Here is a 27,800-nt window from a genome sequence, read left to right on the forward strand (position 1 = left end):
GGGGGGTCAGGAGCAAGGGGGATGGTCCTGGAGTTTGGACCGAGGTAGTGGGTGTGAGTGGGGAGTGGAGAGGTTTGGGGGTGGGTGGTGGAGAGGTGTAGGGGGGTAGGAAATGGGGTGGGGAGGGGGGGGGTGGGGGTTGGGGGGGGGGTTGTGGAGGGGGTGGGGGTTGTGGAGGTGGTGGGGGTTGTGGAGGGGGAAGGGGATGGGGAAATTGTGTGGGTCCAAGCTGCACCCAGTGTCTCCAGTGTTGGGGAGGGGGAGGGGGTGTGGGTTGGGGAGGGGGTTGTGGAGGGGGTGGGGGTTGTGGAGGGGGTGGGGGTTGTGGAGGGGGTGGGGGTTGTGGAGGGGGAAGGGGATGGGGAAATTGTGTGGGTCCAAACTGCACCCAGTGTCTCCTCTTCTTCCTCCTCCTCTTCTTCCTCCTCCTCTTCTTCCTCCTCCTCCTCTTCCTCCTCCTCTTTCTTCTCCTCCTCCTCCTCCTCTTCCTCCTCCTCTTCTTCCTCCTTCTCCTCTTCCTCCTCCTCTTCTTCCTCCTCCTCCTCTTCCTCCTCCTCTTCTTCCTCCTCCTCCTCTTCCTCCTCCAGGGCTGCCTGGTCCCGGGCTGCCTGCTCCCGGGCTTCCATTGGTGCCCTTGCCCGTGCTGAAATGTTCATGTTGATGGCATAGAAATCGAAGATTGGGTTTCATAAAAAAGGGGAAACGAAAAATTAACATTAGTCATGCTCATAACCTTCAAAATTATCATTGCTGTGATATTTCAGACATTTATCATGCAAACTATTTGATATCCTACACCCAAAAACTGATCAACTACTTAAACCCCCCCCTATACACCCCTATACACCCCTATACACCCATATACCCCCCATATACACCCATATACACCCCCATATACACCCATATACACCCATATACCCCCCATATACACCCATATACCCCCCATATACACCCATATACACCCCCATATACACCCATATACACCCATATACCCCCCCATATACACCCATATACCCCCCATATACACCCATATACACCCCCATATACACCCATATACACCCATATACCCCCCATATACACCCATATACACCCATATACCCCCCATATACACCCATATACCCCCCATATACACCCATATACACCCATATACACCCATATACCCCCCATATACACCCATATACCCCCCATATACACCCATATACACCCATATACACCCATATACACCCCCATGTACACCCATATACACCCATATACACCCCCATATACACCCATATACACCCCCATACTCAGGAACATATTTATAAAAAATACACAAAACATTGCTAAAAAACGCTGACATACTAGTAATCAAAACTTACATCGGGCAATATGGCGGCGAAGGCTGCTGAGGAACACTGGCTGCCGCCTGCGCAGGTCTGACCAGCGCCGCTCAACCTGCCCCAGGCTTCTGCGGACGCCGGTCGTCGAGAAGATCAGGCGGCGGGCAGCAGTATACGCCCGCCGCTTGTCCGCATTACTGACATATGGGCCCCTGGGCCCCAGGTGACGGTCCATAACTTCGACCAGGGCCAAAAGCTCTGAGGTGGAAAAGGGCCTAGCTCGAGGACAAGTCATGGTGGCAATGGCGCAGTTATTAATTGCAGGTACATATATCACTTTTGGTGCTTGCTGATTGGTCGAAAAAATTGTTTGTTTGGTATTAACTTTATTAATCCCTCTTACATTAACAAACTGGATGCGAATAGAAACTTACGCGGACCGTTCCGATATACACACACCACAACCAACAGCATGCATTCAATGAAGAGAGAAGTACTGTACTTACAGTGTGCGTAAAATAATACACGCAACCCTCTACTTATAACTACGCTGCTTAAAGGGGGCACGATACACCGATATGCATGGAGAGGAGTACTGTATTTACAGTGTGCGGAAAATAATACACGCAACCCTCTAGTCATAACTACGCTGCTTAAAGGGCCACAATGCGACATGTTGCTGTATGACAATTTCCTACACATTACATATGTAAGGAAAGCATTGTAACGTGATTTTTTGAAATGTGACTCACAAGGCATACACGAACTCCAACAGATACCAGCTGACAACACTCATCATTGGAATGACAGGTGCACACATTTCACGATGTAGCCCACAATACTCCACAACCTGTGTATGTGCATATACAGGTGATTGATCAGGTGCGTTGAGACCTGCGTAATTTAAGCGGGAATTATCGGCGGGAAATATCGGCGTAAATTTGCATCTACATTGCGGGAAAAAATATACGCCCCCTTGTTCATGGCGGGAGATTAACATATAAATATTCAGTCAGATGCAGCCCACAATTGCTGCAAACATGTCTGACTCAGACGATTCTGCAGCTAAGGACGCTCTGCAGAGAGCTACAGCACAATCCCTGCTTGATGCACTGAACAAGAGGGAACAGGAGCGGAGAAGGAGGGCCCAAGAGAGGAGTCGCCTGCAAGATCAAGCGGGCCCCTCAGTAACAGGCCCTGGTGAACCTCCACCAGCTCCACAAGGGCCAAGCAACCAGCCAGAACAAGAGGTTGCATCTCTCCAAACAGGTGTGACCCAGCAGGTGCATGGTGAGAGAACTGGGGCCACCAGAAAACGTGCTGCAACATCTAGGGTGATGACTGAGCAGGATACCACCACCAGAAAGAGAAACCCTGCATTTGTAGAGGCCGAAATGCGAATTCTAGTGCCCAGGGCACGCGAATGGATTGAATTGGCAACCAGGAAGCCGGGTGCCAGTGCAAGGAGAAACCTTTGGGACAAGATCACAGAGGAAGTGAACCAGGTGGCACCAGTGGTCAGAACTTGGGACGCGGTGAAGAAAAGGTTAGTGTGTTTGTCAGGGCAATTTTTCAGCAGTCTCCAGCAGGAACTGAGGCCCTTATTCTAGTTCACTCTTTCTGCCCAAATATTTCTTAGATGGACAAAACCATGTGCACTGCAGGTGAGGCAGGTGTTACTTGTGCAGAGATAATCAGATTTGGGTGGGGTTTTACACCTGCCTCACCTGCAGTGCACATGGTTTTGTCCATCAAAGAAATATTTGGGCAGAAAGAGTGAACTAGAATAAGGGCCTCAGTTCCTGCTGGAGACTGCTGAAAAATTGCCCTGGTCTTTGTCCCCCTGATGTCATATGTGTGTACATATGTTACATGTATGTTTTGAGACTAATAGAAAGGTGTGTTTGTAGATAGTGCTACACTTCAATGTCACATGTGAACACAACCATGTCTAATAACCCACATTGATATATGAAACATGCACCATTGGTGTGATGTGAGGTTATGGGCACAGTTCTGCTCATGTGAAGTATGTGATGGGACAAGAGAAAGTGTGTTTTTGAAAGAGTTGTTGTAACATGTTCCATATGATGCTACTGAAACAAGAATGAGCAAACTGTGCACATGTAGCTGGTGAGAAACTACACATCCCAGTATGCCATTCCATAGTTAAATTACTCCATAATAACCACATTGTCAAGCTATGGTGGAATGTGTAGTTTCACACCAGGTGGAGGTGCCTAATTTGGCCATGGATGATGTCATTTCTGCATAGTGATGTATGTATGTGCATTTAGTGGCCTAATGAATGAGATGAGACACTGAAATGCCTCCTAATTGAGACATGAATGTGTGTGTGGGACACATATGGCAAAAAAACATAAGATCACCCACACTAGGAAATGTCACGTAGCTAGGGGTACCACATAGTCCCTTTAATTCCGGACACATATTAATTACACAGGTTCTGTGGCTGGCTGACTTCAAGACTCCACTTCACCTAATTTTAAACTGCCACAGAACCTGTGTAAGTAACATGTGTCCGGAATTAAAGGGACTAGGTGGTAACCCTACACGTAGCACAGTGGTGCACATATCTCATGGTGATATTTGTATTTTTAAACTTGTAGGTGGACTGACTTCAAAAGTACACTGAAGAGGAAGATGACTGACCGGTACAACCACAGCATGTCCACCGGGAGAGGTCCTATGCCTGACCATTTGGAGTATACCCCCCTGGAGCTGGACTCCTGTGACGTGATTGATGTGGGGGAGATCAGGGGGATCTCCAATATGGACAGTGAGCTCCCGGCGGAGGTCTTTGCTGCTGCTTTTGATGGTAAGTCACAGTAATGCATTGTATTTAGAAAGATATTTTTTATTGCGTATGTGATGGTGACATTGTTTTTAATTCTTATCCTAGCAGAAGCAGAAAGCCAGGATGTACCGGCAGCATCTTCCTCTGCAAAGCCACAGGTGGAGCAAGTTGTCCAGCCTCCACCAAGACGTCGCCCCCAGCCCCAGCCACAGGAGACATGGAATGAGAGCCTGTTGGTGACGCTGGACAGGATCGAGCAGCAAGGGGTGGATGCTGCGATCCGTCAGCAGCAGGTGGCGGATTTTCTGGCGGAGTGGAAGGCCACAAACCAGCTGCAGGTTGAGGCCTTGAACCGCATTAATGAAACTCTGGCGGCTGGCATAGTAAGCATTGGCCAACACCTCAGCCGCCAGAATGAACTTCTTGCGGAGCAGCTGTCCACCGCCAGGTCCCTAAGGGACAATCCCCCATCTGCTGCCCCACCCCAAGCTGCTCCCCAACCTTCCACCTCGGCTGACCCTCCTGTGTCGACTAGGGGAAGACGCCGAAAGCCAGCTGAGCCAAAGGCCCCTGTCCCCAAGGCCCCATCTAAAAGGGGCAAAAAAGGGCCCAAATGAGACCTGGTTCACTTCCTCTGTGGTTGGAGGCCAAAGGTTTAAATTGCACTGGACATCCGCTTCCTGAGTTGGCCATCGATCCATTTGCGTGCCATGGGCATGAAAGTTCGTATTTTGACCTCTACAAATGCAGGATATTTTTTTTTGGTGGTGTGTATCTTGCTTAGTATTCACCCTGGTTGTTGCAGTACGTATTCTGGTGTCCCCATTTCTTTCACCATTGCATTTGCAGGGTAACACATGTTTGGAGATATGCAACCTCTTGTTCTGGCTGTTTTATTATTTGTGTGTCTATTTTATTTGTTTATTTGATTTCTCACATTAAAGTGTCAAGCTGTGATGCTGAACAGCAAATAAATTTATTTTACAAATTAAATCTAAATTGTGGTATGTGTCATTTCTTGTGTGAAACAAATACTAGATTTATGTGTACTTACTGACCAGGGTATTTTTGAACATTTGTTGAAGTGTGGTCGAAGTTTCCCATGTGTAACCCTCTCCATGGCCATTCCCATGTTCCTATCCAACTTTTCCCTGCTAATTAGTTTGTGTCAGCACATGTGCAGAGCAACTTAATAGGTGAGAAAGCAGTTTGTGTGCAGGTGAGGTAGCTCCTACAGTAGTAGGTAAAAGCAGGTCCAGAACAATGCTTTCCTCATGGAGTGGGTGAGGCAGACAAACAAGGGTGAAAAGGTACATTTGTGTAGGAATGCATATGTGTCCTCCCTAAAAAAAGATGTGTGAATGGGCCAAACATGATAAATTAGCTTGTGAACAAACATGCATAACTTTTAAAATATATATGATTTGACAGTGTCATAAGCAGATGTAGGAATCCTTTGTTAGAGAGATGAGAGTGCAATAATGTGATTGGTGGCATCTTACATCCAGAGTGTAGTCAAATCCAAATCATAGCAGATGAGATAGTGGTACAGGTCATTATTTTGGGTACTATACAAAGATTGTGTGCAAAATAGTGGTCATGGGCTTAAAACATTGCTGAAACATCCTTTGTAGGTGTTAGATGTGGTTTATGTTATTGTATCCTAAATACAAAACCTATGTTAGTATTAGAGTGAACACGTTGACACATGTCGACTTGTGTAGATTGAGTGTGCTACTGCGTAAAGTCTATGAAAGCACGTAGTGAATGTGTCTAACTGTTTAGCAAATACCTACCTTAGCGTATAAAAAGATTCTTACCTTAAATTAAACAAACCTTTAAATGTGGAGAAGTATAGAAACATAAGCTTCCAATGTGTTTGCGTGCTGTATGTGTGGCTTGCAGGTAGTGAAATCATGGTTTGGACTTAATAGACTGCAGCATTGCTTATTACATTCAGGTGTATGTGTTTGAGTAGTAATCAGCGTTAATTAGCCAACTCAGGCGCACGCTGGCATGCGGTATCTGTAGGGGTGGTTTGAGCTGGCGGTTGGCGGCCGCCTGTTTGGTGTCCGAAATGAACGGTGCCTTAGTCGATCGTGCGGTAGTAGCACCGCTCATTTTTGGTGCACACCCCCGTGTACGCCCATATTTACGCCCATTTTCCCTCATTATTTCGGCCGCTCCCATCAACACGCCCCTATGCCGCCCCATTACCCTCGCGTACAGGTTTTTTCGCACGTTGAGAGCCCGGCCGTAAGCGTTGTGGAGTGTTCGCGCCGGCGCATTAGCGTATCTGCACATGCGCAGATCATGAAAAACCCCGGGACGTACGCCTACGGCCCGGCCGCTCCAACCAGAATAAGGCCCAAAGACATACAAATATATACACAGACATGTGAATTTAAAAAGGATATTAAATCCTCACAAAGTGGGGCCCCAGACATTCTTTCTGTATCCTTTCAATTGCATTATTTAGTGTCCAGTGGTAGCACACCCTCACCATGTCAGTATGAAATCAGTACAGTCATTCAATATGGGGGTCTCATGATTAATTATTAAAATAATTTTCCTGTGCGACTTATCTCTCCTTTTTTTGTCTGTTTGAATAGATTGGAACCCTTTCTGATCTATTTATGTAAAAAACTGCCGTCTTTTCGTCAAGATGGCAGTTTCGACATCGTATGAATATATACCACAGTCTCATTGCTTTTCAATCAGCCTGTGCATCTATTTCTTTAAACCTCATTTATGATTGTCCCTAGAGTACAGTCAACTGTTGTTGTCATTGAATGAATCTTCAAAAAATATACCCTAAATGTTACAGATTGAAAGGTTTGAAAGTGAATTTGTTGAGATAGGTGTGAAATTGCCAAGCAAACATTTTTATCATAATGACCTGTAATGTTTACCTTATATCAGGCATGTCCGAGCTGTGACCCTCCAGCTGTTGTGAAATTACATACCCAGCATGCCTTGCCATAGTATTAGCATTCCCTAATAGCACATTTGTGGCAAGGCATGATGGGACTTTTTTTCACAACAGCTAGAGGGCCAACTGTCACGCCCCACACTGAATCCATCACTGGCAGTTGGACTGGCTCCCCTATTTGAATTTTGGACTTCGCAGCAGCCCCACACTAATAGCATACCTCCTAACATTTGATGTCTGCAAGGTTGGACAGTGAGCGGCAACATTTTGGAGGCACAGTCTAGTGTGAAGGGGGTGATGCCTGTACTTGTGGCACTGCCACAAGGCCACACCCCTATTTTCACAGCTGTGGGGGTATGCCTAGCCCCTCTGACTGCAGGAATAGACCCTGTGCGCATTCATGCCCCTCCTCCCCCCCCCCCCCCAACGTTGGACACTGCCGTCCCCGAATGGGACGCAGGAGCATCCCCAAAAACTGTGACGTTCCTGTGAAATGCGGGACAGTTGGGAGGTATGTAATAGCCTCATACATGCAATTTCACAGAACCCTGCAGAATGCCAATCAGTGCTGGAATCTCAGTGCCCATTTTTATCAAGGGGACAAAGATCTCATTCCTATGTACCGAATTCCAAAAGCAAAGATTTTCATGTTTGGCCCCGTTCAACCTGTGGCTCTCCAGCTGTTGTGAAACTATGAGTCCCAGAATGTCTTGCCACCGTTTTAACATTCCCTAATAACAAAACTGTGGTATGGTATGTTGGGAGCCACAGGTTGGCCAGGCCTGATTTACATAATCTGCTTTGTGCTCCACCCCCACCCTTTAAAGCCACCAGCCCTATGTTAACTAACCAGGAGCTGTTGTCACTTTGTCAGTGGTTACGCTCTTAAACTGGTTATACTGTACATCATATAAGCTCCCCTATTTGAATTTTGGATTGTGCTACAGCCCCACTTTCAGGGTTGCCTACCCTCCCAGAATGGCTGGGAGGGTCCCAGAAATTGAGACCCCTCCTGGCCCCCCTGTAAAGTGGTGGGACAAGCCTAAATGAATCTGTCCTGTGGCCCTCCATCGGCTGGGGGGTCCATGGAACTAAATGATGTGCATCGCGTTATTGTAGCCCCACCACCCACTGCTCAATGCCTGAAATACCGGCATTGCATGACGCCGGTGCTGTGGCCATGAGGGCGCGATTATGCTGGCCGTGCTTCCAAAACACGATGTTTCCCTGTAGCTCCGCCCCATCCCACCTCTTTTCCCTCCCTTCAGCGGCCCATCCCCCTATATCAAGGAACTGGCTGCCCTCACTCCAGGAGAGGGTAGCTAAAAAGTAGGCAACCCTGCCCACTTCTAAAGCTTCCACTGATCTATTATCTTATCTTAGAAGGTGCTAAATAAGTAAATAAACTCCTTGTCTCCCGATTATAGTTAAACAGCCTAGACTGGCTAGAATTGAGTTGTCCAACTTGTTTAAAGGGTGCACTCTGCATTTGCTCATATATTTGCCATACAGTCATCTAAAGCCAAGAATGGTCTATGGGGGTGGGATCTGGTCCTGCTATTGGAGAAACGCTTATAGTAAAAAAAATGGTAGAGCAGCAATGTACTAAGGAAAGGCTGCTTTTTAAACAATTCAGTATCTATCTATCTATCTATCTATCTATCTATCTATCTATCTATCTATCTAATCATTTGCACCTGCAGAGCTGTCTTTGTAAAACAAGAACATAGTAAGAGGGGATTTTTGCATTAAAGCCATGCTACCACGATCTTCCTGTCTTGCAATAACAATACTGATACCCAAGTAAATATTTTGTTAACAGACACTGTGGCTTTAACAATGTTTAGAGTTTTGGTATTCTGCAGAAATGCGCTCCTTGCAAACCAAGTACATAACATCTGTGATCGTACTGAAACCAACCAAGATGCTTTTTTAAGTAACAAACAGTTTCAGAAAGGGCCCCACCCCCTTTTTATAGGAGCCCAGACCCACCTGGACATTCTCATAAGAAAGAGGAGAGGAAGAATGGACAAGTACAGTTTGTTATCTGCAGCTGCCGTGTTGCTGTTTGCTGTATATGTAACAGGTAGGTGACATAGGAATTTGTACAATTAATTCATAAATCAGAAAAGCTATGCTTAGAGTAACACTAGTATGTAATTAATATAATTTATATTGGCTCTTACTTCTGTGGAGGAAGGGGGCTGGCACGATGCCGCCCCTCCCCCCCCCCCTCTGCTGCTGCCGCTACTTATCCCCGATGCCAGTGCCTGCTGATCCCCACTGCCGATGCCTGTTGATCTCTGCTGCAAGTCAAAACCCCCGCTGCGGTCACCTCTATGTGCTACTTTGGCTGCAATCAATAGAAGCATATTCATGGTCCCGGGTCCCGCGTATGCACATTATCATCCTCGGTACTGCACATGCACAGAACCTGTTTTATGGGCTGCCCCCACAGCAGCCCATAGAGGCATCCCGAAGGGAGGCAACACCTCCCAATGGGACTGCCTTGGGTGACTGGCAGGTCGGACTTCCAAGAGGACGGTCACAGTGAAGCCAGAGCAGCCTCACAGACTACTTCTGGCTTCACACAGAGGTGGATTTTACCTGGGGGGGCTGCAGCCCATAGGTAAAAACCACCATTGGTTATATCACTGTCATTCTTTTAAGCACTGATTTCACCCATAACGATTTTTATCATTAATATAAAGTAAGGCAAAGTAAAATACAGCATTCACTGAGAATAGATAGTGACCCAAACTCAGTCATCAAGTCACCCTAACAGTCCTGGTTTTAAGTACAGACATGTGAAGCACAGATGGAATAGTACCTAAGTCAATTTGATATTACCATCTGTGCACAAGTATGGATACCCTTGAAACCTGGACTGTTGGGAGGCCTTGAGTTTGGGAACCACTGGATTATAATAATGACAGATAAACTAAGGACCAAATCAATTCTTGAATGCTAGGTTTACTCTAATAGAATGCTATTTGGAAACCTTATTTAAGAAAACTTTGTAGAACAAAATACACTGAGCCCAATTCAAACTGGATCGCACAGCATATTTTTCCTCTAATGGACAAAACCATGTGCACTGTATGTGGGACAAATGTAACATGTACAGAGATATTGGATTTGGGTGAGTTATTTTGTTTCTGTGAAGGGTAAATACTGGCTGCTTTATTCTTACACTGCCATTTAGATTTCAGTTTGAACACACCCCACCCAAATCTAACTCTCTCTGCACGTTACCATACCTCCCAACTGTCCCGCTAAAAGCGGGAACGTCCCGATTTTTGGGGACCTTCCCGCGTCCCTCCCGCGGCCGGCAGTGTCACGATGCGGGGGGGGGGGGGGGAGTTGGGAGTCCCCCCCAATCTCACAGAATAGACGCTGTGCGCATGCGCACAGCGTCTATTCGCGACCGAAAACGAGGGCGCGACCTAATTTGCATAAGCCGCACCCTCATTTGCATACACCACACCCCCTTTCCGGACGCTCGTCCCTATTCTAATCTTATGAAAGTTGGGAGGTATGCGTTACATTTGCCCCGCCTGCAGTGCAGCATGGTTTTGTCCATTAGAAAAAAAATGTGCTTTGCATTCCAGTCTGAATTAGGTCATATGACAGGACAACGAATAAGCTAGAGAGAAATTTACATTCACATTTTTCACATGGATGAACTCTATAGATTTACTGAATGGAGCTAGTTTCATTTCTGTATTGCATTTAGCATATATTACTTTTATGACAAATTATGGGGGGAAATTTAATTAAGATGTGAGATTCAGAAAGTGAGAGATTTGGTAAGAAATCTCCAGTTTTTTCTTTTAAGCGGCAATCATTTACACTGCATTTTGAAGTGTAAATGATTGCTGCTTTAAAAAAAACAGGAGATTTCTTACCACATCTCTCACTTTCTGAATCTCACATCCTATTAAATTTCACGCAAGGTTTTTAATCTTAACTTGCTTCTGTGCAGTTTACAACAGCAGAAAAAACATTTGTCCATGTATCTGTGGTATAACTAAAATAATTTGAAACAAACAAATGGGGAAGGCATTTACACCGGAATTTGATATATTATAGAGCCCGAAGCGTGGTGAGCGCAGCGGAAAACGATCCCGAAGCGCGGCGAGCGGACACGGATTACTTGACATGTATTCCGGGTACCCTCTTGGGGCTTGCTGCGCTCGCCACGCTTCGGGATGGTTTTCCACGTCCCCTCGCGGGGATTTGCTGCGATCGTCATGCTTCGGGCTCGGTGGCCAGCTGCGATCGCCACGCTTTATAAAATCAACTCCACGCCAATGTGGATAGTGGGGGTATGAACAGGTTGGGAGGACGCGCTCGCCACGCTTTGGCCTGACTTGGTTAGACAGGAAATCGCGGCAAATCGGCCGCAAATTGTATGTGATATCGTATGCGATTTATACAAAATCAGCCGCCGTGATAATACACAAGTACCCACATTTTTATTTTGAGTTTATATAACAAATGTGAGCGATGCTGGCATTTTTAGCACATCTCTCACAGAGAAGTTGTCACTCAAAGGATACACAACTGTCCAGAATTTAAGGATATCCATGGCTAGGCACAGATACTGTACTTAAATCAAAATGACTCACATATGATCATCATGAATATTCTTAAAACCTGAACCATTTGGGTAACTTGAGGATCTTGCTTTGGACCCTCTACATTACACAAATCAATATCCTTCTAGAATGACTGTAGCTGCGACATTTGCTTTACATGTGCTGCACAATGGGCCTGATTCATGTTTGTATGGAAGGTATCCATTCAACAGCTTGATAGTATCTAGGTTGAGACCATATGGGCAAAACACCATATGACACCATACGGGCAAAACACAAGCAATGGTTGACACAAGAAAAGGTAGAGAGGAGTTTTTTAGATTTTTTATTTTTTAGAATTTTTTCATACTTAACCATCCATGTCAACTGTGAATGGCGATGTGTGCGCTGAGCGCATCAGTAATGGAGAGTATGGTGAGTGAAGTGAGCCATATGAGGGGACGAGGCACACTTATTTGGAGTCCATGTTATGAAATCTATAAAATGACACCAAAAAAATGATATATTAACCCCTTCCCGACATTTGACGTATATATACGTCATGGCCGGGAAGTACTTCCCGACACATGACGTATATATACGTCATGACTTCTAACTGTCACTGCGTCTAGAGACGCAGTGACAGAGGGACGATGTCTGCTGTCCCTGACAGCAGACATGTCCCTGCATGCCCAGGGGGGGGCTGCGATGCAGCCCCCCCGTCGGCGATCGCTGTGATTGGCTGTTCAGTGTGAACAGCCAATTACAGCGTTTTCTGTGTCACCGGCGAATAACGTTCGCCGGTGACACGGGATCGGAGGTGATTGGTGCTGTAAAGTACAGCACCAATCACCGCGGGGTGTAAGGGTGACACTGGTGTCACCCCACCTCACCCCGCCCGCCCCCAAAGGCCGTGATTGGTCCGTCGGACCGACGGACCAATCACAGCCATGGAGGGGGGTTTAAACTAACGGGGACTACACTGCAGACGCCATTCCGGTCTGGAATAGCGTGCAGTGCGGTCACCGTGCCCAGCTGTCGCCATTTACTGACCAGAACCTTGCTCAATACTTACCTGATCACTGCTTGGGATCTTGCTTCATCTTGTGACATCCTGTGCTGTGTTGTGCTGTGTTGTGCTGCTGCAGTGTCATCGAGTTAGAGAGAGAGAGAGATAGAGAGAGAGAGATAGAGAGGCCTAGTGACAGAGAGTGCTATATTTTGTGCTGCTGCAGTGTAATAGAGTTATAGATAGAGAGATAGAGAGAGATAGAGAGAGAGAGATAGAGAGAGATAGAGAGATAGTGACAGATCGTGCTATATATTTTTTATATAACTGACTGCTGCCCCCCCTTTTGTGCTGATCAGTATAAATTAACTGATCAGCAACTTTTTGGGGGCGCAGGGTATTTTTTATATATATATATACCTGTCAGTGCTGCTGCTGCAGTGTCATAGAGTGATAGATAGTGAGAGATAGAGAGATAGAGAGATAGAGAGAGATAGTGACAGAGAGTGATAGAGACTGCTATATTTTGTGTCTGCTGCCCCCCTTTTGTGCACCCCCAGCAACTTTTTGGGGGTGCAGGGGTTATTTTTCATATATATAACTGTCAGTGCTGCTGCTGCAGTGTCATAGAGTGATAGATAGTGAGAGATAGAGAGATAGAGAGAGATAGTGACAGAGAGTGATAGAGAGTGCTAAATTTTGTGTCTGCTGCCCCCGCCTTTTGTGCTGATCACTATATCTGAGGTGATCAGCAACTTTTTAGGGGTGCAGAGGTTTTTTTTTTTTATATATACCTGCCAGTTGCACTGTCAGTTGCACCAAAGGTTGTGCACCTGCTGCCCCTCACTGGTAATCAGTGTCGCATCACTGATTAACTTTTTTTTTTTTTGTGTGTGCTGTGGGGTCTTTTTTTAATTTTTTTTTTACACACACTGTGATTTTGGGGGTGTCCTGTGGCCGCTGTGCGCTGATCAGTGACGTACATCACTGATCATCTTTTTCGGCACAGGGTTGATCTATTTTTTTTTTTTTTTTGATCAAATTCCTGTTGCCTTTGAGCGCTGTTCAGTGACGGACGTTACTGACCAACATCTGTGCTCAATTTTTGGCGCAGGACCTTTTTTTTTTTTTTTTTTAACCCCTTCAATTTTTTTTTTTTAACCCCTTCAATTTTTTTTTTTTTTTTAACCCCTTCATTTTTTTTTTTTGTATAAAGTATTTTTTTTTCTGCACTACATACACACTACACACTACATACCCCCCTGGTTGAAATAAAGTTTGTACCCCCCCCCCTACACTATACACGTGTTGAAACATTTCACTACCAGTAACACAAAAATAAAAATGGCATCCCAAATGTCATCCCAAATGTCATCCCAAATGTCATCCCAGTCATCCAGAAGAATGTATTCAGTGGAGGAGGCATATGCCATGCTTGCTTCTGACTCTGACACAGCCAGTGATGCAAGCGGGGAATTTGAAGGATTCGCCTTAAGCTCCTCTTCCTCCTCTGGTGATGAGGGACCCCCTCAAAGACGCCCCCGTAGAGCAGCTGAGACCCCCCCCCCCAATAATTGATCTCGTATGGACCCCACCACCAGACAATTTTGAGCCCCAGGTTCCTGAGTTTTTGGCCATGCCAGGAATCCAATTTGATTCCACAGGTCTCAGAGAAATTGACTTTGTCAAATTATTTTTCTCTGATGATTTTATAAATTTAATGGTGGACCAAACTAATTTATATGCCCAGCAGTTTATTGCTCAAAACCCCACGTCATCATTTGCTAGGTGGACCCCTGTAGATGCAGTAGAGATGATGACGTTTTGGGGTCTGGTGTTTCATATGGGCATAGTAAAAAAGCCAGAAATTAGGCAATATTGGAGTACAGATGTTCTGTACAGCACCCCATTTTACCGTATGGCCATGCCCCGGGCTCGATTTGAGACGATCCTTAAATTTTTGCATTACAACGATAATGCACAGTGCCCACCCAGAGATGATCCCACCTTTGACCGGCTATTCAAAGTCAGGCCGGTCATTGATCATTTCAGTGCCAAATTTGAAGAGATGTACATCCCAGATAAATTCATTTGCATAGACGAGTCCCTTATACATTTTAAAGGAAGGGTTAAATTCCGCCAGTACCTTCCCAGTAAGAGGGCAAGGTATGGCATAAAAATGTATAAGCTGTGTGAAAGCACCTCAGGGTACACTCACAGGTTTAGGGTATATGAAGGGAAGGATTCAAGAATTGAACCGCCAGAATGCCCCCCCTCCCTCGTAGGTGTTAGTGGAAAAATTGTCTGGGATTTAGTGCACCCCTTCCTGGATAAAGGTTATCACCTCTATGTGGATAACTTTTACACTAGCATCCCCCTGTTTAAGGCCCTTGGTTCAAGAGGTACAGCAGCTTGCGGTACTGTGCGCAAGAACCAAAGAGGCCTCCCAAAAACGCACATTGCCCAAGTAATGAGAAGGGGTGAAAGCAGGGGAATATGCACCGAAAATATGTTGTTGGTCAAATATAAGGACAAGAGGGATGTCCTTATACTGACAACAATTCACAGAGACAGTACCACCTCCGTCCCTGTACGAGGTACCAGTACCCACACCTCAAAACCTAATTGTATCCTGGATTACAATAGGTACATGGGCGGAGTGGATCTTTCAGATCAGGTACTGAAGCCGTACAGTGCCCTGCGGAAAACAAAAATCTGGTACAAGAAGCTGGCCGTGTATATCATCCAGATGGCACTGTATAACGCTTACGTGCTATTCCGTTCTACCGGCCAGAGGGGGACATTTATGCACTTTCAAGAGGAAGTCATAAAGGGCCTAGTATTTGGGAACCAGCAGGCAGAGGGCCCCAGTACTTCTAGTACTGGCCCCCGTATTGTACCAGGGCAGCATTTTCCGAACGAAATCCCCTCCACTGCAAGAAAGGGCAGGACACAAAAAAGGTGCAAAGTTTGCTATAAAAAGGGAATAAGAAAGGAAACTATTTTCCACTGTGAAACTTGCCCCGACAAACCCGGCCTATGTATAAAGGAGTGTTTTAAAATATACCACACATCTATGGATTATTAGGTTCATCATTTCACCGTGCTTCGGGGGTCTTGCTAATGCCACATAGCACCCACCAACATTCCACCAGAATCTGAGCTGCAAAATCCAAAAATCACTCCTTCCCTTCTGAGTCCTGCCATGCACCCAACTGGTATTTTTTGGTCACATATGAGGCATTGCCATACTCGGGAGAAATTGGGGCACAGATTTTGGGGTGCTTTTTCTCCTTCATACCTTCTGAAAATGAAAAATTTTGAGCCAGAACTGCATTTTTGTGTAAAAAAATTTAATTTTTCATTTTCACTGCCCAGTTGTATCAAAATTGGTGAAACCCCTGGGGGTTTGAAATGTACACTATACCCCTAGATGAATTCCCTGAGGGGTGTAGTTTGCAAAATGGGGTCACTTGTGGGGGGGGTTCCACTGTATTGGTGCTTGGGGGGTCTTGCTAATGCGACATAGCACCCACCAAAATTCCACCAGAATCTGAGCTGCAAAATCCAAAAATCACTCCTTCCCTTCTGAGTCCTGCCATGCACCCAACTGGTATTTTTTGGTCACATGTGAGGCATTGCCGTACTCGGGAGAAATTGGGGCACATATTTTGGGGTGCTTTTTCTCCTTCATACCTTCTGAAAATGAAAAATTTTGAGCCAGAACTGCATTTTTGTGTAAAAAAATGTAATTTTTCATTTTCACTGCCCACTTGTATCAAAATTGGTGAAACCCCTGGGGGTTTGAAATGTACACTATACCCCTAGATGAATTCCCTGAGGGGTGTACTTTGCAAAATGGGGTGACTTGTGGGGGGGTTCCACTGTATTGGTGCAACATAGCACCCACCATTCATTCCACCAAAATCTGTGCTGCAAAATCCAAAAATCACTCCTTCCCTTCTGAGTCCTGCCATGCACCCAACTGGTATTTTTTGGTCACATGTGAGGCATTGCCGTACTCGGGAGAAATTGGGGCACAGATTTTGGGGTGCTTTTTCTCCTTCATACCTTCTGAAAATGAAAAATTTTGAGCCAGAACTGCATTTTTGTGTAAAAAAATTTAATTTTTCATTTTCACTGCCCAGTTGTATCAAAATTGGTGAAACCCCTGGGGGTTTGAAATGTACACTATACCCCTAGATGAATTCCCTGAGGGGTGTAGTTTGCAAAATGGGGTCACTTGTGGGGGGGTTCCACTGTATTGGTGCTTGGGGGGTCTTGCTAATGCGACATAGCACCCACCAAAATTCCACCAGAATCTGAGCTGCAAAATCCAAAAATCACTCCTTCCCTTCTGAGTCCTGCCATGCACCCAACTGGTATTTTTTGGTCACATGTGAGGCATTGCCGTACTCGGGAGAAATTGGTGCACATATTTTGGGGTGCTTTTTCTCCCTCATACCTTCTGAAAATGAAAAATTTTGAGCCAGAACTGCATTTTTGTGTAAAAAAATGTAATTTTTCATTTTCACTGCCCACTTGTATCAAAATTGGTGAAACCCCTGGGGGTTTGAAATGTACACTATACCCCTAGATGAATTCCCTGAGGGGTGTAGTTTGCAAAATGGGGTCACTTGTGGGGGGGTTCCTAACTTTTAGCATCTTATGGTGCCTAGAAACCTACATGGTGCCTAAAAAATAATCTCATAAAAAGGAGGCTCCAAAATCAAGTAGGTGCTCCTTCTATTATGAAGCCTGTGGTTTGGTCAACGTGCACACTAGGGCCACATATAGGATATTTATGAAAACAAAAGAATTGGGGGAATCAATTTTTAGTCACATTTCTCTAGTAAAATGTACTGTGTTCCTTAGAAAAATGTATTAAAATTGCAAATCTGCAAAAAAAATGAAATTTTGAAATTTCACCTACACTTTGTTTTAATTCCTGTGAAACACCTAAAGGGTTAACAAACTTCCAAAATGCTGTTTTGAATACTGTGAGGGGTGCAGTTTTTGAAATGGTATCATTTATGGGGGTGTCTCACATACAAGTCCCTCAAAGTCACATCAGAACTGAACTGGTCCCTAAAAAAATCAGTGTTTGAAATTTTCTTGAAAATTTGAGAATTTGCTATTCATATTGTAAGCCTCCTAGTGTCCAAAAAAATTAAAAGGAAGTTGAAATAATGATGTCAACATAAAGTAGACATATGGTCTATGTTAGTTATTAACTATTTTGAGTGGTATGATTATTTGTCTCACAAGCAGAAAATTTAACATTTTGCAAATTGCTAAATTTTCCATTTTTTTACGACATTTTGGTATTTTTCACAAAAAAACACAGACTGTATCGACCCAAATTTACCACTAATTTGAAGTACAATGTGTCACGAAAAAACAATCTCAAAATCACTGGGATAAGTAAAAGCAAAAAAAAGTTATCCCCACTTAAGTGAGACATGTCAGATTTGAAAAAAAGGGCTCTGTCAGGAACGCAAAAACTGGCTCTGTCAGGAAGGGGTTAATGTAGACATTTTGCTTGTGTTGACTCTGTCTACGTCAACATTGTGCATGTCAACCATATGATGTCTACCATAAAGTATGGAATTGCACAGCCTCATGGAAGCAGCTGTACAATTTCCGATAATATAAAACTCTAATGCATCAGGAGGCATCTGTTGGAGACTCCTCCTGTTAGCATTAGTGAGGATCCAAGTGCTGCTTCTTAAGACAAAGCCTCAAATCACCATCACAACCATCGGTCATGATTTGCGATTCGATACCGGAACCGACCAGTTTGCTGAAGCTGAATATTACAAAGGCTGCCTATGTCATTTCATCCTGTAGGAGGCAATCTCTGAAGATTGTTACATGAATTACTTTTTGCATCGAATTTGACATAAAAGTTAAAAATTGTACATAAAACTATACGTAACTTGGTATAATTCCTTAAGATAATTTATTCAATATGTTATATTTGCATATAACTATATACATAAATACACTTAACTTGCACTTCCTCCCTGCTGATCTAAAATGATCACTAATGCCCCAATACTGTACATATCTATTTCAGGGCAATGGAGGCAGGGGAGATACTGTTTAAGATACTGTAATACAAAGAATATACCTATGACACATATTCTGTGTCATATTTATTTTCTTTATATTATCTTAGCAGTTTGCAGCATTAAAAATAGTTTGGGAGGCACCGATAAGCATGCCTCCCACGAACAACTGCAAGGGGATGAAGTGTGTGTGTGTGTGTGTGTGGGGGGGGGGGGTCCCTAAGCCTTGGGCTAATAAAACCCACTAATAATAATGCCAAAAGCAAGTGAGCATTTATTGGTAGACACTGCATGCACTCGGATATTTTTGTGATGCTGCCTACGATCAGTAACAAAAATATGGTTCTATGGATTGTTTGAGAGAGGGGGGGGGGGGGGCTTCAAATCAGTATCTTGTCTAGGGCCCCACGTGGACTAAATTTGGCTCTGATCCCAGACTTTAATCAGTATTGGTAGGTTCTATTAACTTTAATAAGGCATGTGAGCAGGGCTGCCACCAGGAATTTTGATTTCCTGTCTCTCCCCCACTTCACTTGCCGACTCAGCAGGTCCCGAAGCACAGCCTGGCTTCTTCAATGCAGGATGCCGGCGGCCAATTAAAATGCAGCACCAGCAGGTGAGCCAATCAGCTGCTCTGATTGGCGAATGGTAAATGAGCTCTGATTAGCTCAAAAGCCAGGACAGCATTTTAATTGGCCTCCGGTTTCCTACATTGAAGAAGCCAGGCTGTACTTTGGGACCTACTGAGACCAAACGCAGCACAGGCAGCACACAGCGGAGGGTTGCTGTGGGCAAAATGAGCTGCCCAGGCCCTTCCAGAGGCCGGGGCCCGGGACAGCTGTACCCACAGCACCCCCCTGTCGGCGGCCCTGCATGTGAGTATTTATTGCCCTTTGTGAGAGCTTGTCACCCAGTGGGTTCTTTTACCAGGTTATTACATGACAATGCTTTACATAATGTGTAAGACAGGGGGAGGCGGATCTGCTAGGATGGCATACTAGGAAATGAATGGAGAATAATAATACTGTGCTTCGTAAAATACTGATCATCCAGTGTCATGTCTGTAAGAATGTCTAATTCTTATGTATCCTTGTATAGAAATAAGCATAAACGTTGTATTTACAGGCCAGTATACTTATGAGGACCAGCAACATGTGTTGGTGGACAACAAGTGCAAATGTGTGAAGGTGACCTCTAGATTTGTCAAGACAGAAGACAACAAGGAAATTTTGGAAAGAAATATTGAAATAAAGTGAGTGTTGCACTGGATTAAATCTTAATGATAAGAACTCATGCGTTCAATGTTTTGTTAATACATTGTGTACATACTTACCACCACACTCTTAAGCTGCCACGATGCGCAACGTGCGTTTTGGACTAGATCGCATCTAGTTCAAAATGGATGCAATGTGCTAAAGCAGTGAGTACTTATATTTCGATTACATTTATTGACCTTGAATTCTATGGTTGATGTAATGTGCCATTCACGTATGCCAATGCAAATCCAATGCCCTATGGGCGGGATGTATTAATATACATCGCTGCCCGGCCGCCACAATGCCAGCACATATGTACTAACATATGCGGCTGGCATCGCGGTGCAGTGACGGAGGCCCCCCCCCCCCGCGATACCTGTACTGTGGTGTGCGGGGGGTCTCTGTCACCTCCCTGCCACTTCCTGCTCCCCTCATGCCGGGACAGCTCAGTGTGGCTGTCCCCGGCGCCTCCTCCTCCCCCCTGCAACTGGAAGGACGTCCGGCTGCCTTGCTAGGGGGAGGAGGGGTTTACCTTCCAGGTCCAGGAGGACCTGCAGCAAGGTAAACCAGGGGGAGGGGGAGAGGGGGGTCGGCGGAGGCGGCGGGTTTACAGCGGAGGTGTCAGATGGCGAAAAGAAGCCCATAGGCTTCTACAGGGTATCGCCACCCAAAGGTTGCGATACCCTGCCCTGCGGTAATGTGGCGGCGGGGTTTTAGTACATATGAAAATACGCTAAAACTGTGGTTTTACCGAATTTTTGGCTTAGTACATCCTGCCCTAGTACATCCCGCCCTAAGTATTGAATGCTCATTGGGATATAAGACACACAAAGAAACTTTTTTCCAATCGCACAGGTAGGTAAATAATTGTATATATTGAATAACCCCTTGTTTAGTTTTTAGGACTCACTGAGTTTTTATCGTGGGGTGTGCTGCCACAAGACAGAAATTGGACATAATTTTTAGAGAAAAGAAAAGGCTGTCATGAGTGCGGCGCACTTAAGAAAGAGAAGAAGATTGTACAATAAAAAATAACTTTTAATTTTTATATCTTAAAATGGCGATATATAAAAGAACACATAACATACATGGGTAGAAGACAAGGTAAAGATAAAAAGGAAAAAGATTTTTCCTGCTTAGTGAACCCCAATATCTCTTGAATCACTAATAAATGCAGACTGGATTTATGCACATTCCAAATCAATCGTTGTGAATGTTTTTACCGAAAAACAATCACAACGATTCTTTTATATATCGCCATTTTAAGATATAAAAATTAAAAGTTATTTTTTATTGTACAATTTTCATTGGGATATAAGGTCAAGAGATAAAAAAGTGTAAAAGGCCCTCACATCCACTGTCACAGTCTTAGATACGTGCAAATTAGTATAATAAAATAAAAGAAGCTGCTGCAAAATATAGTGTAATATGATAAACTTGTATTCAATTTAATAGGATGGTACTAAGGGCCTGAATTGGACCTGGGTTCAATAGGTGCATCTGCATGTGCATGTTGACTACATCTTTGCTGGAGCCAAGGTGCGCATACGGCACGGACACATTGTGGGGGTGGAGATCGCGACCTTTACACAAAAGTGAGGCATCTTAGTGTAGAGGCCAGTAACTGTGTCTTCTGGCCTCGGCAGCGGAAGCATGGTGCTAGGGTTACTCAGCTGGCCGATGCCTGCCTATGGTTGTAATGGCGATCCAATGCTACAGTACATCTTTGGATACAGTAGCAGATCAAAAGCCGACAGTGTTATTTTTAGCACATGGCACTCCCTGCAGCCTTTGTCGCCTAAATCCACATATTAGAATGTGGTTGAATAACCCTCTGAAGCAAATATCAGATTTCAATAAATGTTCATTAGTAGGCTTCCAATTTTTTTCAATTACTACAGTGACTCATAATACATACAAAATAAGGAAAACAAACTAAATTGTTCTTAATGAGCTATTTTAATATTAATCATAAAATAAAAACTTATTAGAAATAACTTTGACATTAATACATCTTTTGGGAAATTGCATATCTTATCTGAAATTTTCTAGGGTCTTTTAAAAGTGAAGGCTCGAGCTAAAGGCCACAAAAAAATTATCTTATTACATTTGAAAGCAAGTATGAGTCAGCACTCATTTCCAATTCTACTATTTGCAAAAAACATATAGAGGATGGTAATATAATTGTGATATAATGGTAATATAATGGCTGTAAACCAATTTCCATGTAATTTTCTTTTTTTTTTTTCACATGACATTGTATATTATTTCTCTGCAGGGTTCCAATGAGAGCCAGAATGAACATTTCCGATCCTACTTCACCACTGAGAACCAATTTTGTCTACAAGCTTTCACAGCTGTAAGTTGTACAGTAGTTGTGAGGAATACCAGAACACACAATCTACATATGCAGTATACAAGTCCTTTTATAGTGCATTAGTTATTTTACTGGGTTGTGTTTTAAGATCGAAAAAAAAGCACTAAAGGTGATATCAAATTAGACGTGGAAAATCTCTACCGCTAGTAGATCCCCTGGGGGCTAGCCAATTAGCCAGAACATACCGTCGCTTATTGGATTATGCTTGGTGTGTCTCAGGTATGCAAAGTATCTCTGATAACCAGCTCCCAGAGACCCTTTACCCCCCCCCCCCCCCCCGCGCGAAAACACGTATCCGGTGTTATCACCCACATAGCCTGATAATGACCATTGAATTGAGGCGATATATAGCGAAAAGTAACTATTTTGTTTTCATATTGGTATGAGCCAAGAATCAGCTCCTAAATGTAACTTTACTGGCTGTGTCTGAAAGTTAGAAGCTGATTGGATAGTGCTTTATTTCTCTCCACTTTAACGCTCTCCATGGTTTGATAAATACCCCCTAAACCTTAAGTACAAGTATATGAATAACTTCTACAAACTCTCAGATATACAGTATAACTTAAATATTTTTGTTTCTAAATGTCTGAACACATTTTATTTCCCATAATTCTGTGATTTTGTGGATGATTTCTTCTCCCATGCATATCAACATAAGTGTCTGTAACTCTATTGTAAATCCATATGCACTGACTCTCAATAACCTGCCACTTAGAAACAGAGAAACCCTAGACTCATCCATTTAAATTTATGCATTTTCCTCTCTCCTGATCAAACTTTTCATGCCCACATTTTTTCCTACAAAAATTTTAGCTAGAACATGAAAATACCTGTGAAGTTCATGGAGTACATAAGTATTATGTGTGCAAAGCAGGGCCATCTTAACACATGGGCTTACTGGGCAGCTGCCCTAGGACCCCACAAGTTGAGGGGCCTTCGAGCAGGCATTTGCTAGTGCCTCTGGAGATTGCTGAGAGAGCTGGTGGGGAACATTATCTACCAGCCTATAGCCAAATAGTTAATGGCTGTAAGCATGCTAATTACTGGATGACTGATTGCAGGAGAAGAGACACTGCAGTAAGTTATGATTTTTTTTACTTAAGTATGGACCCCAGTGCATTGATTTGCCTAGGATCCACAATGCTGTTAAGACGGCCTTGATGCAAAGCATTGTTCTTGCCAAAATATACTTGCCACTCAGGGCATCAATAAGATTCAGGGACAATGAACGGTGGGCGTAAATCTGACACCAATATTTATTATCAGTTAATAGACAAAGGCAGTGGCTTAACTATAGAAGGTGCATGGGATGTAACTGCTATGAGGCCCTGGGGCTTGGACAGACAGCATCCTCTATAATTGCGGCACTGCCTGCACCCTTTTGAAAAAAAAAAATTCTGTTAAATTAGGTAGTGCTGTGTGGTACAGTGCTGCACCAAGTTAGGGGTCTGGCACTTTTAGCTCCTGGTAGAGAAGGAGGTGAGAGGCGGTTTAGTGCCGGCTGTGTAGAGCACCAGACTAGAGGGTGCTGCAGCTGCTGTTTTCATTTGCTGTGTGCTCACTGACATTGTATTCCCAGCGGGCCCTTGTTGACTCCTTTAAAAAGGACCAATTGCATGTATGCGGAAGCAGTGTGTACAGGGACATCAGAGGGAGGGCGGTACAGAGCTCCTCCCCAGGACCCTTAATGAGCGCAGCAGGGAGTCAGATGACAGGTCATCCATGCACACACCCTGGCGGCTGGTGCATAGCCCACTTGATGGCCATTACACTAGTGTACTTAACGGGGTGGAGGGATCGAGGGGCAGGCGTCTGGATCTAGAGGTGCTACTTCTACTTCACCCCCTCCTGTGTGTCATAGTCTCTCTCTGGCACTGTGTCTCTATCTCCCTGATACCCTCTATCTATCTCTTTCTCTCTATTTCCTCTCTATTGCCTGTTGACCAATAATGGTCAACCTATTTACTGTTAAGCTAGACATTGTCGACCAATCGGATACAATATAAAATAAGAGGATGAATCTGATTGCTTGCTGTTGGTAGTAACCAACCTCACTCTTTATGGTGTATGATACCCATTTCAGGGACAGACAGTTCTACATGTGAGGCTGGAGCAATATTCATTACTACATAGTGAGTTACCGAAAACAAGTCCTTGCCATTTCTCCTAATCAGGAGGGAGTCCGCAAGGGATACCTACGGATGACTGGAGGTTAGGATGCCGGCATTCAGAATACTGATGCTGGCATCCTGAAGGAAGGATTCCATCAGGGGTAAGTAAGTATATTTACCCTCCCGCTGCCCCCTATACCTACTTCCTCTACAGCCTGACCCTAACCCACCTCCGCAAGTGCCTATCCCCCATACCTGGTCACCAAAACCCCCCAACCCACAGCCTTAGTCTAAGCCCCCATTCCAAGTGCCTAACCCTAACCACCACCCCCTCCCAACCTCACCCCAGCCTCCCTTCTCCCCACAGCCTATATCTACCCCCCCCCCCCCACACACACACACACCCCAACCCACACATACATCCTTAGGTTCGGCATCCCGGAAGACATCCTCATTGATGTTGAGATTCCAGAGCAGGTGGTAGTTGCGATGTTGGTGTCGGTATTGTAAACGCCTGCTTCCTAATTAGAGCAGAGAAGGGAAATGGGCGGCATGATAGAAACTTTCAAATATATCAAGGGTTTTAACAAGGTACAGGTGGGAGACATTCTTCACAGGAAGAGGAGCAACAGAACATGGCATATTGCTATCCTTACAAAGAAATAAGGATCAAATATGGTTTGAGGTAACATGTTTAAACAAGGGGCAGACTAGATGGGCCAAGTGGTTCTTATCTGCCGTCAAATTCTATGTTTCTATGTAAACGCCTGCTTCCTAATCGATGGAATGCTGAACGCATTCCGTCTGCACCATCTCTTCCCATTTTTCACAACAGTGAATGTGACTGTGATAATGAATTACAAATTACTTGTATTGCTTAGAACAGGGGTGTCAAACTCAAATTCATCGGGGGTCGCATCAGCAGTTTGGTCACCCTCAAAGGGCCGGTTGTATCTGTAGGTCCCCCTGTATAATTATAATGCCATGACACCACAGGCTGCTCCCCCTGTATAATATAAAATGAATGCCATGACACCACAGGCTGCTCCCCCTGTATAATAATAATGCCATGACACCACAGACTGCTCCCCCTGTATAATATAATAAAAGTAATGCCATGACACATAAATGATTATACAGGAGGAGCAGCCTGTGGTGTCATGGCATTATTATTATTATACACGGGGACACCTCAGGAAACAGCAGATATATATTTTTTTTATTGTGAGTGTGATCCTCATCCTCACTTACTGTTTCTCCGTCTGTCCTGCAGCTGCTGCGGCTTCCAGCTTTTCTTCACTGCTTGCTGTGGCCACACTGTCCCCGACTCCCGGTCCAGCTTCACTGCCTGCTCCTACTTTTCTACAGACGCATGGGCAGGCGGCGTCATCGTCATGACGTCCCCACCCAGTGTCTGTCACTGCCGGGCATCAGAGGGAACAGGCGGCCGGGCCCTCCTCCACGTAGCCGTGGAGGCCGGCGGCCATGTTTCTGTAGCCGCATATAGGGAAGCCAATCCCGGGGCATTTTTTCAATCCTGGGATTCAGGATTGAAAAATGCTCAATCCCGGGATTCCCGGGATCCCGGGATTGGCTTCCCTAATTTGAAAAAAACGCCCCGGCCACCCTGCACATTCACAGTACTTACATTTGCGGGTGCTGGATGGGTGGGTGGGCGAGCGTGCAGATATTGCTGGGAGCCAGGTGAGCTGCAGGTATGTCTGCTAGCCGGGTTGCTGGGAGCCGTGTATGTCCGGAGGTCGGGTAGCTGGGCAGGGGGGCGGACGGGTGGTCGGGAAGCTGGGTGGGCGGTCGGGTAGCTCGGCAGGCGGTCGGGTAGCTTGGATGGGTAGCTGGGTAGCTGGGCGGGCGGGTAGCTGGGCGGGCGGGTAGCTGGGCGGGCGGGCGGGCGGGTAGCTGGGTAGCTGGGCGGGCGTGCACTGTGCTGGACTGATAAGGTGTTTTGAGCCGGGTTGCTGGGCGTGTGGGCGGCTGTGTGGCCTGAGCAGCGTGACAGCTGACCTCATCACGCTGCGCAGGCCGCACGCTGGGTATGGGAGAAGCCGGGCAGCGTCTGAGCGGGTGCTCAGACGCTGTCCGGAATTAGACTGCGCATGCGCAGTCTAATCCCGAAATCCCGGGATTGGAATCTCCAATCCTGGGATTGAAATCCCGGCATTTTGGGGGCTAAATCCCGGGATCCCGCCGATCCCGGGATTGGCCACCCTAGCCGCATACATATGTGCCTACAGGAACATGGCCGCCGACAGTGGAGGAACAGGTAAGGCGGCCGCGGTGGGGTGGGTGAGAGGAGGTGGCCTAGGCAGGAGCTGGGACACACTGCCCTGCGTGCTATCTCCTCGCGCGGGCCACATGACGAGGTCTGGCGGGCCGGATTTGGCCCGCGGGCCTTGTGTTTGACACCCGTGGCTTAGAAGGTTACATTTATTGAATTTACTTCACTTTGTACCATTTGTAACCCAAATTATTTGGTGTATCTATTTTATGAAGAGAAATAAAACTGCTGCTCCATAAACTGCTTTATTATATCACTAGTATAACTCTGTATATTTATGTTATTATTGTAGTTGCCAAAAATGTGATCCTGTGGAAGTGGACATCGCTGGTGAGCCAGTTCTGGTCTCTCAAGGCAGTTGCAGTAAATCTGATGACGTTTGCTACACTTATGACAGAAACAAGTGCTACACAAATGAAGTCCCATTTACTTACAGTGGAAAGACGATAATGAAGAAAGTAGCACTGACTCCTGAGTCCTGCTATGAGTAGATACATAGTATACTGTGCATTGTATCTCAAATAACCAGCTAAAAGATGGATGTATATTTAAAAAAAAACACCTTAGCTGAAGCTTTTGTATTTCTGTTATAACTTGCTGCACAAATACATGTTATATGTTTAGCCTTGCTTGACATGCAATCAACCCATATGTTTTATGTGCAAATAAATTAAGCAACTCTGACTAATTATCTTTTTTACGCTCTAGTCTATACCAATGTGTGAAGGGTATTTATATGCTTGTGAACTAGTATAATACTGGTAGGCTGACACATCTAGTATTTATAGTGTTTCCACAGGACAGATCATGCGATGCCTTGAGAAAGCCTTGCTGGTGAAATGTCCAGAGGTTATTTGTATTTGTAGTTGTCGTCTATGTCCTCAATACTACTATAAAAAATATGTTGAGCATGTTGCATTTAATAAGGAGTCTGCTACATATGTCTGATCCATCAATATACCTGTAGGTAAAACATATATTTGGATATACTGCAATTAACAGAATGATCTTAAACAAATGTGACCTTGCTT

General features: G+C 44.9%; 1 protein-coding gene across 1 annotated transcript; it reads left to right on the forward strand.

Annotated features, from left to right (window-relative positions):
• The first annotated feature begins 9,027 nt into the window (after positions 1 to 9,027).
• Positions 9,028 to 27,457, forward strand: JCHAIN (joining chain of multimeric IgA and IgM). The gene is made up of 4 exons (XM_083157905.1): positions 9,028 to 9,155; positions 19,855 to 19,981; positions 22,264 to 22,344; positions 27,062 to 27,457. Exons 1-4 carry the CDS (start codon positions 9,095 to 9,097, stop codon positions 27,258 to 27,260), a joined length of 468 nt encoding a protein of 155 aa, XP_083014031.1. The 5' UTR covers positions 9,028 to 9,094; the 3' UTR covers positions 27,261 to 27,457.
• Positions 27,458 to 27,800: the final 343 nt, after the last annotated feature.

The sequence above is a fragment of the Crinia signifera genome, chromosome 1 (assembly GCF_055691185.1).
Source record: "Crinia signifera chromosome 1, ASM5569118v1, whole genome shotgun sequence".
In the NCBI taxonomy this organism is placed as follows: domain Eukaryota; kingdom Metazoa; phylum Chordata; class Amphibia; order Anura; family Myobatrachidae; genus Crinia; species Crinia signifera.

Bases quoted from the DNA above. Each gene is read 5' to 3' on its own strand.
- JCHAIN (XM_083157905.1), top strand. From the start codon at position 9,095: ATGGACAAGTACAGTTTGTTATCTGCAGCTGCCGTGTTGCTGTTTGCT. The intron at 9,156-19,854 runs GTAGGTGACATA...TTGTATTTACAG, and splicing joins GTTTGCTGTATATGTAACAG to GCCAGTATACTTATGAGGAC. The intron at 19,982-22,263 runs GTGAGTGTTGCA...ATTTCTCTGCAG, and splicing joins GAAAGAAATATTGAAATAAA to GGTTCCAATGAGAGCCAGAA.